Consider the following 19,307-nt stretch of genomic DNA (forward strand, 5'->3'; position numbering starts at 1 on the left):
TAGACCCAGGTGTCTTACTGGATAAATCTAACGAATGTTTGAAGAAGAATCAACACCAGTTCCACATAACTTCTTTCGGAAAACAGAAGAGGAAAAGGCACTTCCCAGTTTATTTCAGTAAGTTAATATTGCCCTATACCAAAACCCCAGTCAAAGACAGGACAAGAATAAAACTTCAGACCAATATCCCTCATAAATACAGATACAAAAATCCCTGACAAAGTATTAGCAAACAGCATTTAGCAATATATAAAAAGAAGTATATACCATGACCAAATGAGATATATATATATCAACGATGCAAGGCTTACTCAATATTTGAAAACTGGTCAATAGAATCCACCATATTAATAGACTTAAAAAATTGCATGGTCTCACATTAGGTACAAAAAAAAAAAAAAAGACAAAAACTTCAGACATTTGACAAAATCCAACACCCATTCATGGTATAAAAAATAAATAAATAAATAAACCCTTAGATAGAAGGGGAATTCCTCAACTTGATAAAGAGTATCTACAAAGAAAACCTATAGCTGTTATTTTACTTAATAGTAGAAGACTGAATGTTGTCCCCCTTAAGATCAGAAATAAGGCAAACATACCCACTCTCTCTAGTCTTAGCATAGTGCTAGTAGGTCTAGCCAGGGCAATAAGGCAAGAAAAGGAAATAAAAGGCATACAGATAGTTAAGAAATAAATAAAACTGTCCCTATTTATAAATGGCATGATTGTCTATGCTGAAAATTCCATAGAATCTACAGAAAAATTCCTACAACTAAGTTGTGCAAAGTCAAGCAATATTTTTAAAAATGAACTTCAAAAACCAGCTGTATTTCTATGTACTAGCAATAAACACATGAACACTAAAATTAAAAATGCAATACCATTTATAATTGCTCAAAAAATTAAAATAATTAGATGAATCTACCAAAACCTGTACCAAATTAGGATGTTGAAAACTAAAAATAAAAAGATGAAAGAAATCACAGATCTAAATAAATGGAGAGACATACCATGTTAATGGATTAGAAGACGCAAGACAGTAAAGATGTCATTTCTCCCCAAATCAATATACACATTTAACATGATTCCAGTCAAAATTACAGCAAGAATTTTTGTAGATATAGACAAGATTATTCTAAGATATATATAGAAAAGCAAAAAGAGCTAGATAGCAACAATTTTGAAAAAGACAATCAATAAAGAAGGAATCAGCTTATTCAATTCCAAGACTTATTCTATAGCTATAGTAATCAAGACTATATTGTATTTGGCAGAGGGATAGGCACATACATCAGTGGAACCCAGAAACAGACCCACAGAAATATGCCCAACTGATATTTAACAAAGGTGCAAAAACAATTCAATGGAGAGACTGGACAATGTGGCTCATGCCTGTAATCCCAGTGCTCTGGAAAGCTGAGGCAAGAAGACTGCTTGAAGCCAGGAGTTCAAGACCAGCTGGGCAACATAGTGAGATCCTTCTCCACAAAAAATTTAAAAATTAGCCGGATGTGGTGGCCTATGCCTGTAGTCCTAGCTATTTTCTTAGGGGGGAAGTTGGTGCTGAGGCAGGAGGATTGCTTGAGCCCAAGAGTTCAAGGCTACAGTGAGCTATGATCATGCTACTGCACTCCAGCCTGGGCGACAGAGTAAGATCTTGTCTCTAAAAACAAACAAACAAAGCAATTCAATAGAAGAATGATAGCCTTTTCATCAAATGATACAGGATCAACTGGACATTCATAGGCAAAAATAAAAACAAACAAAAAAAACCCTCAACCTAAGTCTTATATTGTATATAAAAATTAACTCAAAATGGACCATGGCCTAAAATGTGAAATATAAAACTATAAAACTTTCAGGAAAAAACAATAGGAGAAAATCTTTGCACCAAAGGTATAATCCATAAAGGAAAAATTGACAAATCTAATTAAACAAAATTAAAAACTTGCATTCTGCAAAAGCTCCTCAAGATAAAATGACAAGCTCCAGACTGGGAAAAATGTTTGCTAACCACATATCTAATAAAGGACTAGTACTTAGAATATACGAAGAACTCTCAAAACTAAGTGGTAAAAAAGCAAATGATCCAATTAGACAATGGGCAAAATATATGAAGGGAACATTTCATCAAAGAGGAACAATGGCTGGCAAATAAGCCCATGAAAAGATGTTCAACATCATCAGCAATTAGGAAAATGAAAATTAAAAGCACAATGAGATATCACATTGCAACTATCAGATTGGCTAAAATAAAAAAATAGTGACAGAATAAATGCTGGTGAGAATGTAGAGAAATGTGACTTCTCCTACATTGCTGGTGGGAATGTAAAATGGCACGGCCACTCTGGAAAACAGTCTGGCAATTTCTTAAAAAGTCAAACATGAAAGTACTACAGACCTAGCAATTGCACTCTTGGGAATTTACCCCCAAAATAATGAAAACTTATATACAATTCCATTTATATAACAGTCTTGACATGATAAAATTATAGAAACAGAGAAAAGAGTAGTGGTTTCCAAGGGTTATGGAAGGGCTGGGTAGGAGGGAAGTGTCTATGGCTATAAAAGGGCAACAGGAGGGATTCTTGTGGCAACGGAAATGTTCTGTAGCTTGACTGTATCAATGTCAATATCCTGGATGTGATATTGTACTCTAGTTTTGCAAGATGCTACTGTTGGGAGAAATGGGGTAAAGTGTATAGAGGACCTCTATGTGAATCTGCATGAGAATATACAATTATCTCAAAATAAAAACTTTATTTTCTTTAAGCTAAAAATGTTTAAAGGACAAATAAAAGCCCAGGAGGGGCTTTAAAAGAAGGGGAAATGGATACGGAGTGGTGGCTCACCACGGTAATCCCAACAGTTTGGGAGGCCGAAGCGGGTGGATCACCTGAGGTCAGGAGTTCAAGACCAGCCTGGCCAACATGGTGAAACCCCATCTCTACTAATACTACAAAAATTGTCCACATGTGGTGACGCATGCCTGTAATCTCAGTTACTCGGGAGGCTGAGGCAGGAGAATCACTTGAATCTGAGAGGCAGAGGTTGCAATGAGCTGAGATCGTGCCATTGCACTCCAGCCCAGGCAACAAGAAAGAAACTCCATCACCCAAAAAAAAAAAAAAAAAAAAAAAAAGGCGGGGGGGTGGTAATGAGCACCAGCATTCTTCCCAAGCTAACTGGCTTGAGGCATGGGGATGGTGGGGAGGGTGCAGGGTTGCCAGGTAAAATACAGGACAGCGGGCAAATGCAAATTTCAGATAAGAAATAATGCTTCAGTAGAGTATGTCCCATGCAAATGAATGGAGACATACTTCGACTAAAAATGTATTGGCCGTTTACTTGAAACTCAAACTTACTTAGCCTGTATTTTTAGTGGCTAAATCTGGACACCTAGAGGAGAAAGATGAGACAGGAGGGTTCTAGAGCCCCCAGGGACAGTGGGTTGAAAAAGGCAGGGTGGAAACAGGGAGAAGTGAAAGAGAATGAGCGAAGGGATGCCAGAGGACCAGAAAGGCACACAGGCTAGGCAGTCCCACGGTGGGGGCAGGGGGCAGTCACAAACTGGGAGGCCTGAAGTCCCCGAGCTGCTGGTGAAACAACCCTGTGTGGGGCAAGCAGGCAGAATCCAGAGGTCTAAAGAGCGGCCTGACAGCCTGACCAAGGGGCTCCTCGAGGTACCGGGAGCATCACCCAGTTAACCCTAGGCCGATCCCTGGGCCTCTGTCGCCATGATCTGGCTCCACCCAAACGGTCTCCCCTCCCTACAGGGAAAGGACGTGCTGAGCAGTGGGTTCAAGTGTTCAGGTCGGTGGGCAGCCACGTGCTTGATCGAAACAAAAAATGCTCTCATAAGACTTTGCTATCAGCCTGCAAGTCAGCTCCAGGGAGACCGCTGCACACCTTCCATTTCCACCTCGCTCCCACACACACCCAGGGCCCGCCCTTCTGTTCTGTGTGGTACCCATCACTACTGGACACAGTCCGGAGCTCCTACTTGTACTCTTAGTGAACACTCATCTGCTCCCACCAGACTCTATGCTCTGGGACAGAATGGCAAAGATTGTTCTGCTTGCTGCAATATTCATGCTTCGTGCCTGGCACACAGTAGGTATTCAAGAAAGAAAAATAACTTGGAACTGGAGGACATTATGTTAAGTGGAATAAGCCAGGCACAGAGAGACAAATGTCCCATGTTCTCACTTATTTGTGGGAGCTAAAATTTAAAACAATTGAACTCATGGAGATAGAGTGCAGTGATGGTCAGCAGATGCTAGGAAGGGTAGTGGGGAGGGAGGGGAAGTGGGGATGGTTACCAGGTACAAAAGTATAGTTCGACAGAATCAATAAGATCTAGTATTTGATAGCACAAGAGGGTGACTACAGTCAACAATCATTTATTGCACATTTAAAAATAACTAAAAGAGTATAATTGAATTGTTTGTAGCACAAAGAAAGAATAAATGCTTCAGGTGATAGATACCCCATTTTCTCTGATGTGATTATTATGCATGTGATTATTATTGAAAGATCTCATGTACTCCATAAATATATATACCTACTATGTACCCATAAAAATTTAAAAAAGAAAACCGAATGAATGAAGCAATAAATGAAAAATCGGTTTCATTGGAGCTACTCCTTCTGGGTCTGTCCTCCAGGCCCAGCCCCTTGGAGTCTTGACATGGCAGAGAGAGGGAACCATTCTTCTTCCAGGAAGGCTTCAGGAGCATCCTTGGAGCTGCTGAGTGCTGACATCTGGGACATAGGCTTAGCATGGCCAGTTTTCCCTCTCTAAACAGGCACTCTATCATCATCATCATTATCTAATAACACTAATACAATATTGACAGATACCATTCATTCAGAACTTACATGTGCCAGGCAGTGTGCTGGGACCTTTGCATGTATTTTAACTCATTTAATCCTCCAAACAGTGCCAACGAGTAAGTGTGGTGAGTTGCATTGTTTGTGCTGCCCCTTCTTGTGGAAATAAACGCTCTCTTTCTTTTCAATAATACCCTTCCTACTTCCACTGCTAGGGGGCGGACCCCCAGGAAGGGCAGGGGTCATCAGCCTGACCAGACAACCAGCTCCACCTCCCTGGCCATAACGATTGGCTCATGGGCAGCTTCAGGACGCTCCTGAGGCCAGTGAGCTTCGTTCCTAGACCTTCACTGCAGATGAGGATGCACATGGCCCTCTCTGCTCCTGGTTGTCATCTTGCACCAGGGGAGCCCACTTGAGAACAAAGGCAACAAAGAGGGAAGCAGAGCTGAGAGATAAGAGAGAGATAAACTGATAATGACTTTGTTGGAGCCCCTGGAACCAGCCATGCCTGACGCCTGCTATCTAATATATCCCTAGACTTTTCTGTCACATGAACCAATAGTAAATTTGTTTATGCTTTAGTCAGTGTGAGTTGGATTTCTGACTTGCCACCAAAAGGGTCCTGCCTAAACTGTTATGTACTATTAAGATGAAGATATTTTACAGATGAGGAGCTACAGTATATGAAGATGGCATAACTTAGGCATGAATAGACACAGCTGGAGCCAGAGCCCTCTCACTGCAGAGCCTGTGCTCTTAACCACTGTGTTTCACTGTCGAGTTCCACATTCAGTGTGATGCACACACACATGCACACTCTATTGCCCATTTATATTCATACCTGCAGCAGGTTGAGCAAACTGTTGAAGCTTAAAAATCTACAGGATAAATTCGAACCAGTAACTTCCTATCGGACTCTCTGTTTAGAAAACGCTCCTATCAGTGATGTCAAATTCTCACTGCAACCCAGGCTCACAGCTTGCCATTTATCTTCAGGGGATCACTTCCCTTCTCCCCACCTGTTTCCCCAGATAGGTGAGATGGGAATCACACCAGGCAGGACACTTCCAGGACTGAACAGCCATTGAGGGGCATCCCAGCTCCTTCAGAGGCAGGGTCTGCAGTCAGAAGAGGAGGCCTTCCACTTTCTCCCCACTGGGCCCCAAGGATCCAAGGCCAGGTCTGAGGCTTTGAAGCCCACTGGGTGCTGAGGACAGAGGAAACCAAGCTCTAGGGCTGCTGGCCACAGGACCCTTGTTGTCCACTGTTATTCTAGTAAGGCTCAGCCAGAAGCAGGTATGAGGGAAACTGTCCATGTATCAGCTGCTGCCAAGCAGTCAAATGATATCAAAGGACGCTTAACAAAGTCAGTTCAACAATCCAGGCCACCAAGCCCATGTGACGTGACAGCAAGAAGAGAAGGACATGCTTATGAGCCGGCTCAAGCAACATGGTGCCAGGGCTCCAGTGCCGGCCCCTCCAGGACCAGCTCCATCAGCATCTCCCTCACTTCTATCCTTCCTCTTCCTCTCCCTGCTGGCTCTCTCTCCCAAACCTAGAAACACACTTTGGTCTCTCTCTCTTAAAAATGGAAACACTTTGTGTTACCTTTGGAGCCTTCCAGCTCCCGTTTCTCTCCCTCCCCTCCCAGCCTGGAACCCGGAAAGTCCATCGACACTGCTGGCCCCCCCATCTCCTCCTGACCCCTTCGATCTGATGCCACTGACCCTGCTCACACCCAGGACACAATGGCCACTTGTTGCTGAGCCACATAGACCCTCTTCAACCTCCCTCCCAGGGCACCTTTCATGCTGCACCCAACTGATATTCCTGGTAACACTGCTCCTTCAGCACCAACAACCCCACACTCCTCACTCTCCAGGCTCCTCCCAGATGTTCTTACCATCTATGCTGATGCCCCTGGATCCCCTTCCTCAGACAGGGCCCTGCTGGCCAGACACCAACACTCAGATCTCCATGGGTATCTTGTGCGAGACCACATTATCACAAACACTCAAGCCCACCAAACGTGATGAGCTTTCAGGTGCAGGGGTTAAGGGCGCAGGCTCCGAGTCACACTGGCTGAGTTCTGGTCCCTACCCTGAAACTTAGTGACATTGGATATGACATCTCAACTCCCCATGGATAAAAGGAGGTAATGACAGCAAGTCTCACAGGGTGTTGTGAGGATGAAGTGTGATAACACCTGCAGATATGGAAAGAAGGGCCTGGTGCTGAGTGAGCTTCATTAGATGGTACTGATTGATACGGTTTAGCTCTGTGTCTCCACCCAAATTTCAACTCGAATTGTAATCCCCACATGTGGAGGGGGAGACCTGTAATCCCCACGTGTCGAGGGAGGAAGGTGATTGGATCATGGAAGTGGTTTCCCCCATGCAGTTCTCATGAGTGAGTTCTCACAAGATCTGATGGTTTCATAAGGTGCTCTGCCCCCTTTGCTTTCTCCTCTCTCTCCTGTTGCCATGTAAGACGTGCCTGCTTCCCCTTCCACCATGATTGTAAGTTGCCTGAGGCTTCCCCTGCAGAGCTGAGTCAATTAAACCTTTTTCTTTTATAAATCACCCAGTCTTGGGTAGATCTTTACAGCAGCGTGAGAATGGGCTGCTACATGAACCACTGCTAGCATCACTGTCTTCTTTACCATTCCCTAAGAGCTCTTCCTCTGGCATGGTACCATCTGCCACCTGTCACCCAAAACCTGGTCACCTGAGACCTTTGAGTCTTCCTAACTTCTCCCCCTCCCATGTCCACTCAACAGTCAAATCCTGCTGGTTTTGTCTCTTAAATGTTTCTCCAGCCCATATCCTCCTATCCAATATCCTCACCTTCTCTCACCTACTCTACCTCATCCCCTGTGCTGTGATCCACCCACCTCCTGCCTCACAGTTTGTTCTGTTGCAGTACTGAATTGTCCACAGTGTCCCTACATACTACATGGACCTTTTTTCTCTATAATTGGCTTGTACTAGTTTCTTTGCCTGGAATTCCTCTCCCACCTTACTTCTTATACTCTGAGACCCTGATTAGGTGTAACCTATTCCAGGAAGTTTTCCTGGAATACCCAGATTGGGAAACATGCCCGTCCTCTGAGCACCCTTATCTTAGACTTGTGACGTTACATTGAACTTGCAGGTTACCATCTCCTGAGTTGGGTTAGCAGCCCCTCACAGAGCCCACCAAGGATTTTAATCGTGTTTACTGAACATGAAGGTATGAGGTTACTATTAGAAGAAACCTTAATGACAGAAGCCTTCCCCCAAAACAAACAAACAAACAAACAAAATACGCATACAAAAGGAACTCATGAAAACGAGAAAATTTCCACTATTTTAAAATTCAGAACTGATGGATTCTCCATAGACCTAAACAGCTTCCTCAAATGAACCAATGGGATTCAAAGTCAGGGAAACCGAGTCCTTTGGGCTGGTTCTCTCACCCGGGAAGACTGTTGAAGGGGAAGTGACTATGCCCTAGTTTGGGGGTTTGGCAAGGAAAAAAAAAAGAATAAAAAAGAATTAGATTATAGGCTTGCTGTACAGGCTTGTTATTCTGACAGAACAGTTCCAGAACCTGAAACATGATCTCCGGAGGGAGAGGGAGACATTTTTATCACATATTAAGGTTAGACAGATGTTTTGGGTCTGGTGTTACCTGAATCAAAAGCACCATTGAAGAGCCTGACACAGCCTGGTTCAGCAACACGTGATCCTGGCAGAAAGGAGACAGGAACCCCTTTTTCTTTTCCTGTTCATGAGGTTTTCCTCTGTGGTTCTATTTGAGAGTTTTTTGTATCTCCCTGGAGCTGGGGCAAGACACCGACTTCCACTCCAGACTGTTCCCCTTGGACCAGAGATTCCTTCCCCTCCAAAATGCTGCAGGCTGCGCCTTCAGCACAGGGCCAGGGTCCAAATGGCAGCTTGAACGGTTGGGCCCTGGCTCTGCGAGGCAGTTTGAAAGTATCTCCAGGGATGTGCTTCATAAAGACTTGTAAGGTACAAAAACCTTCTCTCTGTCTCCCTCTCTCCCTCTCTCTCTCTTTTTTATACACACACACACACACACACACACAAACACATACACAACACATACACATACACACACAACACACATACACACACACACACACACAACACACACACATATAACACACACAAAACACACGCCTCCCTCCAGGTGGGCCAGGGCCAGTCCTGTCACAGTGACAGGGGAGGGCTGTGGACTAGAGGGCACACAAGGACAGAAGCTGGCACTGGGGACACTTTAAGGGCCTGGGCAGGAGGCAGGAGGGGTTGATTTTCCAAACACCCACTTCCTCCCCCATTTATTTGCCCCTCACAGCAGAGCCCAACCCTTGAAGGCACCCAGGGAAAGGGCCGGCGTGAGCATGAAAAGCAGGCCTCCGGAATGACTAATGCCCCACCGGGACAGGCCTAGCTCTGGCCTGGCTGCCCGCCAGAGAGTCCACAGCCACTTTCCAAGGACAGCAAGGGCAAGCGTTCCTGACAAGACTCCCCGAGGACCATCCCTTCCCAGCTCTGACCCTCCCCAGGGCTCCCCCAAGGGGCCTGTGAGGCCCTGCGTGAGGACGTCCAGGGACCCAGAGGCTGAGTCACTCCCTTGGGGCCAACCTGGGTCATGACAAGTTTGTTATCTCAAGGACAAGTTCTCAGACCCCTTATCCAGCCATCCCCACCCAAAACGAACTAAAAGTAAGGCCTCTCCAGCAAATCAGCTTCCTGGGGGTCTCCAGACTCAGGCTCTGCCCCGCAGGGTGAGGTGCCACGTGCCCCAGGAGGGCAGTGTGCACACATTGTACATATATGTTCAACACATGTGGGCGGACCCACTGCTCCTCCCTTCCCAGCCATGGAGGGGGGCCAGCTGCCTCTGGGCCAGGCCCCCCACAAGCCTCCTTCACTCTCCTTCAGCAGCACCCCTCGGGAGCCCAAGGCAGGGGCCTCCTGCAGAGCCATTTCCTGGGGCAGTAGAGGTGGGGGCCATCCTCCCAGAGTCCTGGGAGCGGGTGAAGGGGAGGTGGGGAAAGGGCGACTGGGCAGAGCCGGGTCACCCCGGCAGGAGGCCACAGCACAGAGCTCTGGGCTGCTCCATGTTTTTCATGTGCCTTCTGGGGGAGGGAATGTCAAAGCCATTTCAAAAGCTGGGGGAGTCCCAGGGAAGGGGCCTCATTCTTCGTGGGGAGGGGGGATTTCAAAGGAGACCCTGCTGTTGAAAGGTTTCCAAAGACCCTCGCCTTTCTATCAGATCCCAATCACTCCCCACCAGCAGCAGCCGGGAGAGGGGTGCTGGGAAAATGTTTCCAAGGAGACATGTCCCTGAGTCATCGTAACTCCCAGGGTCTCCGGGCTGCAGAGCCATGCAGAGGCCCCCGCTATAAAAAGGCCGGTTTACCGCCCCCCAGGGGAGCTCTCCAGCAGTCTGGGTCCCAGGAGAGGTCTGCCTCAGACCCCCAAGTGCCCTGAGTTTATGAGAAGGCTGCAGAGCCGAACGGGACCACTTCTACCCACCAAGTCCCCCTGGTGCCACTAAGGGGGACTTTTACCCCATCAGCGGCAGGGCGGCCACTCTGGGCTCGGACCATTTAGCAGGAGAAGACATCCACAGGGACACTGGGCCCCAACAGATTTACTGGGATTGCAGAGCCAGCCCCAAAGCAGGCCTGCTGTGCCTGCCTCTCCCCATTCCCCCAGCAGCCTTTCCAAGCCACCAGGGCCGGCCAGACTCACAGCACAAGCCACATCTAAGTTCCATCAACTCCTTCTCTTCTCCCCCTGCCTTGTTCCCTCACCCCAGGACCACACCAGGTGGGTCTTCGTTCTCTTCCCAACTGGTTCCTTCTCAGCACTGCAGCCAGATTCATCTCCTAAGGCTCAGGCCAGGCTACACCCTGCTCCAAAACCTTCAATGGCTCCCTAGCGCTTCAGTCCAAGGTTTAAACTCAGGTACCCACAGGGACCAGGCTGGAGACTTAAATGCGCAAGACCATGATGCCTGGGAATGCATGCCTTGCCTCCAGGAAACTGCTGCTGCTGAGTCACGCCAGGTGGGAATGATGATTGCGGGAATGTGAAGCCCTGGCTGCCACCTCTTGTGGTTTTTCAAGAGAAGCCTAATAAATCATAGCCAAGGGGCCCCCAAAGTTGGACCCTGGCCTATGGGGTGAAGGCCAAACCCTAACCCCTCCACTTGGTATCAGAGGTGCTCCGTGGCTCACCCCAACCCCCTCCCCACTCTCACTCCCCACAATGTCTCCATCCTGGCCAGGCCAGGCACCTACGGCCCCCCAGACTCACCTGCTCTGCTCACCCCCCATCCTCCTATAGGCAGTGGCTCACCACCCTCGCAGCCTGGCAGCAACACACTGCTCCAGAGCCTCCTCCTGATGTTCAGTCCTCCCTCTGAAGGCAAAGTCTCCCCTCTTCATCCTTCAACACCCAGGGGGCCCTGTTCTGGGAGCACCTACACCACTGCACTGCACTTACCTGCATGCCCATCAGCCTTCCCCTGGAGAGGGAACCCTGAGGTCTCTCCCACCACAGGCCCTGACAGGGGCTCCAGACACAATGGAGGGACCCTAGCTGTGGTTCAGACCCTGCCTCCATGACTCAGGCTGGAAGGACTTGGGTAAGTCACATAACCTCTCTAAGTCCCGGGTTCCTCATCTGTCAGATGGGGAACTAGTGCCCATGTAAAGTGCCTGGCACGTAGAAAGGCTGAGTCAGTAGCAGCTGTTAGCATCCTTAGCCAATGTGACCTCTTTGCTGCATGATATGTGCAGTGTCTTCTATGGGATGATCTCTGAGGCAGAGACCATGTCCCCTGTACCCCCATCACCCACAGAGACCGCTGCAACTCTCAGCATGCCATAGGTCCTCAGTCAAGGTCCTCTGGTAGATTGGGTTGATGAGACTTGGGGAGGGCAGGCAGGTAGGGAGCACAGGTTACAGCGAGAGGGACTGCCCAGCCGCCAGAGGTCTGGCTCACCTGGGGTTCCATGTCGCAGTGAACTGGAATCTCCACTCGGGGACCAATCAAGCACTCCCTGCTGCCTACTCTCCACGCCCCCACCTCCCACATTCCCGGGCTCCAGGTCAGGGCAGGAATGGGCAAGGAGACCTGTCCAGCCCCCAGCCAAGGCGCCTTCCCTCGGAAGCCCAGCCCGCAGCTCACACACAGACCCAAATGCCCCTCAAACCCTCCTTTTGTGTTTCCCGCAACTCTAGTTAAGAGCAAACCCCTCACCTTGCACCTGAGGACACATAGCTTCCAGGCTTTGCACAAAAGGCAAGGTGGAAGAGAGGAGGCAGGGGGCAGAAACACCTTGGAAATCACTACGGTCCAATTAGCCAGGCTTGCGCCCTTCAAGCTTACAAACAAGAATGCGCATTAACACCTGCTACAAAAGCAAACATTTTGAGATATCTTCATCTTCACCTCTCTGACACTCTGTGAAAGGACTCTCAGCAGCCAGTGACTGACAAGGGAGTGCTCCTTCTTATCCTTCAGCAGGGGCCTTTCAGACGGAGAAATTAAGAAGCCACCAATCTCCCTGTCAGGCCAAGCTCCCAGGGCCCCCACCTGCTCTTCCCGGGCCCCTCCTCCCCACTCTCCGCCAGGTGAGCCCCACCACACACACGAGTGGGAATCAGTGGCTGCAGGAGACTGGCTCCAAGGCACTGGGGGCAGAGGCTGTCAGATAGGTTGGGGGTCAGGGGGACTGGGATAATGGGCATGAGCATGGCCAATGCTGTGGCTAGGTAGGGACTAGGGGACCCATACCTGCCCTGAGAGCACTTTCACTAAAGAAGGGCCTTTGCAATGCAAACCTTAAACAAAACCTTGACGACTGTACAAACTTGGAGCAAACTGAAACTGTCATATACCACTGGTGGGGGCGTAAGTTCATACAACCACTTCAGAAATGTATTTGTCAGTATGTACTAAAGGTGAACATCATTTAATCTGTGACTAAGCAAGTCCATCCAAATCCTGTATTCCCATTTTATATACATATTTACATGTATAAAGAATATAGTATATAACACTATATTATATATTATATATAAACACAAAATATAGTATCTATATATTCCTATGATCACAATAAAATCACATACATATGTTCATCAGTAGACACGTACATGGGGCCGGGTGCAGTGACTCATGCCTGTAATCCCAGAAATTTGGGAGGCCGAGATGGGCAGATCACTTGAGGTCAGGAGTTTGAGACCAGCCTGGCCAACATAGCAAAACCAAGTCTCTACTAAAAATACAAAAAAATTAGCCAGCGGCGATGCCATATGCCTGTAGTCCCAGCTGCCTGGGAGGCTGAGGCAGGAGAATCACTTGAACCCCCGGGAGGCAGAGGTGGCAGTGAGCAGAGATCGCACCACTGCACTCCAGCCTGGGTAACAGAGTGAGATTCTGTCACCAAAAAAAAAAAAAAAAAAAACCAAAACAAAACAAAAGAAGACATATCCATGAATGTGCCAGCAGTATTTCAGAATGGGCCCATCAAGAATCAAACAGATAAATGGTGGCTGGCATGCTCCTGTGACAGATTATTACACACCAATGAGAGGCATGATCTCCAACTAGAGGCAATAATGTGAAAAGTGAAAGGTGTCAGGTGCAAACGAGTAGAAACTGTGATTCCATTTCCATAAAGTACAAATCAGGCAAAACCAACCTATATTATTAGACATCAGCATCATGATGACCTGTTGGTGGTAGGGGAGGGCCTGAAGGAGGCCAAGAGGGAAGCTTCTGAGATGCTAGAAATAGTCTGTTTCTTGATCTGTGTGTGGGTTACACAAGTGTGTTTAGTTCATGAAAATTCATTAAGCTGCTCACTTATGACAGGTTTTCTAAATGTACGCAGTAAAGGGTTTTGTAAACCAGTACTCTGATGGCACAGTTATTAAGACAACAATGAAAACATGCTAGAAGAAGAAAAACAGAGATGAAGTAAAGATGAAGTTCAGGCCAGGCGTGGTGGCTCACGCCTGTAATCCCAGCACTTTGGGAGGCCAAGGTGGGTGGATCACGAGGTCAGGAGTTTAAGACCAGCCTGGCCAAGATGGTGAACCCCCTCTCTACTAAAATCTACAAAAATTAGCCAGGCGCAGTGGCAGGTGCCTGTAATCCCAGCTACTTGGGATGCTGAGGCAGGAGAATCGCTTGAACCCAGGCGGCAGAGGTTGCAGTGCGCAAAGATTGCGCCACTGCACTCCAGCCTGGGCGAGAGAGCGAGGCTCCATCTAAAATAAAAAATAAAATATTAACAAAAAGATGAAGTTCAACCCATGGCTGCAACTTTACTGCTCAGACTACAGAGTCTTGGAGAAAGTGATCACATATCCAACGAAGACCCAGGGTACCAGACTTCTGGAAGCTAGCTCTCCCAGGCCCCAGCCCATCCCAGGCAAGCCCCTTCCCTTAGAACCTCCATGCCCATCAGAACATCCAGCTGTGCCCTCCCCTACAATGAGGGCACCCCTAGCTGCCAAGGAGACCACGTCCACCCATCCAAGGTAAAGGGGACTTCACAGTTTCCCGGGTCTCTCGTGCCAAGTGTGTGAACTCTACAGAACTTTGCAAGCTGCCCTTCTAGAGAGGCTGAATTTTCCAAAGTCCAAAACCACTTGAACAGGAATGGGAAAAGTACCGAAATAACTTTGTAAGCGTTCTGTTTTGACAATGTGCCTGAGGAATTCACCATGTTGAGTGGGGAAATGTGAACAGTTAAATCTATTCAATGTCATGACACACAAAATTGAAGCGTAATTGCTCCTGAGTGCTTGACAACTGGAAAGCACTTTGTTTCAGAAATGGAGGGAAATTTATGCTGGAAAATGGAAGAGATTGTCAAAAGTTTGATTGTAATGTGAGTGGAGCTGCGACAAGAAGGCTCATATGGAGAAAGGGCTCCCATTCTGACATTTTCACTCCCATGTGCAATGTCTCAGAAACAGCAACAGTGACTCTGTCCTTTGGCCTAAAAGCCAGTAAAATGATGATTGGAACCGCAAATTTCAAACCGCAAAGAGTAGCTCCAGCATGGCTGGGAGGAAATGCTCTCTTACCAATCATGTGGTTGGCAACATGGATTTGGATCTCTCTCTCGTTCTCGAAGGTCATCTGGCACTTGATGCACTGGTATGTCTTTTTCTGTTTGGAAACCAAAAAATAAAAGATTTAGAGAGGAAGGAGGTAGGAAAAAGGAGAAAGCAAAAGTTCCTAGGGGGCCTGGCTCAAGACTTTCCAGAATGGTTCCAGTCCCCTCCTAGGTCTCCCCAGGCCATTCTCTTCCCACCTCCCTCTAAATCCAGCTCTACCAGACTGGGGAAGGGGCATGAAGCTACATTCCAAGGGAGCTGCTCCTCTGCTAGATCTGGGAAAACTGCCATCCCAAGATGAAGCTTTAAGGGAGTTGAGGGAAGCCTCCTTGCTTAGAAGGGCAAATCCATCTACCCATGCCCCCTTCCATCCATCCATCCATCCAACCACCCATCCATCCTCCATCTACCCATCCACTCATCTACATACACATTCACCCATCTACCCATTCATCTATTTACATACACACCCATCCCCACCCATTCATCCATCCACCTGCCATCCATCCTCCATCTACCTACCCATCCATCTACATACACACCCACCAATAGACCCATCCATCCATCCTCCATCAACCCATCTATCCATCTACTCCACCCATCCATCCATCCTCCATCTACCCATCCATTCATCTACATACATACCCACCCATCCATCCTCCATCTACCCATCCATCCATCTACTCCACCCATCCATCCATCCTCCATCTACCCATTCATTTATCTATATACTCACTCACCCATCCACCCATACTCCATCTACTCATCCATCTCCCCATCCATACATCTACACACATTCCCATCTACCCATTCATCCATCCTCCATCTACCCATCCATCCATCCATCCATCCATCATCCATCTTCTATCTACCCACCCATCCAACTACATACACACCCATCTACCCATCTACATACATACCCACCCATCTACCCATTCATCCGTTTGCATACATACCTATCCAACCGCCCATTCATCTATCCATCCACCCATCCATCCTCCATCTACCTATCCATCCATATACCTATCCTCCCATCTACATACACATCCACCAATAGACCCATCCACCCATCCTCCATCTATCCATCCATCCATCTACATACATACCCAACCATCCATCCTCCATCTACCCATCCATTTATCTACATACTCACACACCCATCCACCCATACTCCATCTACCCATCCATATCCCCATCCACACAACTACACACACATACCCATCTACCCATTCATCCATCCTCCATCCACCCATCCATCCATCCATCCATCTTCTATCTACATACACACCCACTCATCTACCCATTCATCCACATACACATCCACCCATCCATCCATCCACCCACTTATCCATCTATCAGTCTATCCATCCATCCACCTACCTATTGTCTGTCTAACCATTCGTCCATCTACACACACATCCACCCATCCATCCATCCGTCCGTCCGTCCATCCGTCCGTCCGTCCATCCATCCATCCATCCATCTATCTATCTTTCTACCTATCCAACAACCTTCTTATCCATTTACTCACCCTAATAACCATGTGGCTGAGCAGGGGACACTGTTTCTGCCAACTCTGGTGTTCAAGGGTGGCTAGGGCACTCCTCAACTGCCCTAAGCACACATGGCCCCAAGGGTTCCCACAGCTGGTTTCCACACACAGGGGCTATTACCAGCTGCCTGTGAGAGCTGAGGGCAGAAAAACTGAGATGAGAAGCTTCAAAGCTTCTCGAAGAGTCATTCCAAAGAGTGAACCTCACTCTCACAACTAATCCCGGATGGTTCTGAAACACCCCAGGGACAGAGGTGGTGTTGCCCATCTGAGGGAAGGACTGTGGCTGTGGGGTTTTTTGAAGAAAGAGGGGTGGTATTGGGAATCAAAATATTCAAGTTTTTTGAAGACCACTTTGGTTCCTGGGATGAGAGGGCTTCTCTTACTTATGGAAAAGGGAGCAGAACTTCAGATTTCTTGGCCGAGGTCCCAGGCCCAACCCTCAACGATGCAGCCAGATGATCCACCAGGGAGCTTAACCGTCTCAGCTCCCCCCTCCCTCTTTATCATTCTGAAATGCTATGATGAGTTCTTGCATGGTGCACATTTTTCTTTCTTTTTACTTTTAACCTATCTGTGTCTTTATATTTATAGTCCAGGCCCTATAGATAGCATTCAATTAAGTCTTGCTTTTTCATTTGCATCAATCTGACAATCTCTACCTTTGGATTGAAATTTTAACTCCATTTATACTTAGTGTAATTGTCAATACGGTTGATTTTAAATCCCACCATCTTTTGAATTAATTTCTATTTTATCCTACCTGTTCTCTGTTCCTATTTTCCCCTTTCCACCCACATCCACAGTTCCCTAAGTAACTATAGGCCTTTGCCTGTCTGGTTGCTCTACGTGCAACACCCCCTCCATCCTTGACTCAGTTCAAATGTCATGTCTTCTGAGAAGCCTTCTCTTTTCACCCAGAATGGGTCCAGGATCCCCTCTACACCCCTGCACTTATGCTAAAAGACCCTAGGTAATTAACACATTGTTGTGTCATGGCAGATTGGCTCATCTGCTCCCTTCTTGCACCATGAGCACCCAGAGGGCCAGGAATGTGTTTTGTCTACCTTTGAGGCTGCACAGGCACATGAAATGCTTAACAAGCCTTTGCTGAACACATAAAGTTGCAGAATAACATATGCAGAGGAGTGTATTCAGGCAGAAGTGACAAAGAGAACCAAAGATGACTTCAGTGTCCTGGACCCACACCACCCTAACACAGGTCTGACCTAGGGTCAGCGCATAATAATTATTTCACTTGTATTATGATTATTATCGGTGCTAAGAAAATGCTTCTTGAACAAATGAATGAATGAAGAAACAACTACAGAAACTGGTGCTGGATGCTTCAGGCTCCAGGATCTGCTCTGACAAAACCAGGGGCCTTTCCCACAGTGTTTCAGAAGACTTGGGGTATCTGCTATGTCCTGAGTACAGGCCACAGCCTGGGGCCCAGACACAGGCACTCTGCGTGGAAAGGTCCTGGGAAGAGTTAGGTAAGTCAGGGGCAGGGTGGAGGGGAAGACAGGGCTGGGGAGTCCGGCCTTACCACAGACAAAGGAAGATGTCCAGGCCACAAGGAGACTACAGGGCCTGAGGTCTTCTCAGGGGATGCAGCCCAGAGTACCTATCTCAGGTCAATTCCAGGGCGATGGTCGTGGAGAGGAACCACCTCAAGCGTCTCCAGCATCAAAACCATGCCTTCTCCTCACATGTGCCCCCACCCACTCTGCTTGGCAAGGTGCAAAACCCTTGGTGGTTGAATGAATGAATGGAATGAGTGAATTAATGAATGAAGCACACCCCAGGAAGGGAAGCTTCATCACAAGGAAGCCCATGGGAGGCCTGCTGGACAAGGACCACCCAGGCCTGTAGGTGGGTGGATGGGAGAAAGGGGTTGGTACCAAGCCGCAGCGATGCCTGGGGGCAGAAGACCATGTCCCCCCTCCAAAGATGGGGATTTGCTTGGGTACAAGTCTCTGGAGGTTGCAGTCATGACTGGTCCAGAGACGTGCAGGAAACAGTCCATGATCGCAGTGACTTGGTTGATCTTCCCAGGGGCTGCTGAATAAAGGGAGCTCACTGTGCTTGGAAAACATATCCCCAGGGGCTTGGGCAGTAAGACAGGCTGCCCCCAAATGCCCCTCTGCCACCCTTTGGTAATAGGAAGAACACTACCCAATAACTGAGCCCCTCTGGGTGGGGCACTGGGCTTCAGAGGGTTTAGAGGGTTCCCAAGGGAGGGGCTGACCCCTCACACACACACAAGACACACACACAGATGTGCAAGCACATATGTGTGCATTCACATGCTCACCCTCACCCCAACTCACCAGCAACACACAAGACCTTTGCAGACACACCCACGACCCCTACACACAGCAACCTGTAACACAGATACACACGTGCAACCCCCAGAGAAGCAGGGCCATCCACATGGGTGAACAAGGCCACACAGATGGGCATGTCCACACTCATCCAGAGACCCTGCCTTCAGCTCACTCACCACAACCCCAGTCCACACACCGGTACTCCCAAATACACCCACAGACGTGCACATAGCTTCTGACACAAGTGCATACACAGACCCATCCCCACACGTACCACACTCTCATGTACACACATGTAGACTCATAAGTGCACACATGTGCACTCACACATAGGCACATACACATACAGGCTCACCAGCCCCCAAACCCTCCAAGCATGGCTAGACTCCAGTCCTCACCCCAACATCTATTCCTGGTCTGTCCCCACTC

The 19,307-nt window shown here is 47.9% G+C and overlaps 1 protein-coding gene across 6 annotated transcripts in view; it reads right to left on the reverse strand.

Annotated features, from left to right (window-relative positions):
- ZNF423 (zinc finger protein 423) overlaps positions 1 to 19,307 on the reverse strand; it is a 369,045-nt gene that overhangs the window by 125,405 nt on the left and 224,333 nt on the right. For all 6 annotated transcript variants that reach the window (XM_038008513.2, XM_073015355.1, XM_073015356.1 and 3 more), the window contains one exon: positions 14,964 to 15,048. In XM_038008513.2, the coding sequence (XP_037864441.2) occupies positions 14,964 to 15,048 (85 nt within the window). The remainder of the gene's footprint in view (positions 1 to 14,963; positions 15,049 to 19,307) is intronic.

The sequence above is a fragment of the Chlorocebus sabaeus genome, chromosome 5, assembly GCF_047675955.1.
Source record: "Chlorocebus sabaeus isolate Y175 chromosome 5, mChlSab1.0.hap1, whole genome shotgun sequence".
In the NCBI taxonomy this organism is placed as follows: domain Eukaryota; kingdom Metazoa; phylum Chordata; class Mammalia; order Primates; family Cercopithecidae; genus Chlorocebus; species Chlorocebus sabaeus.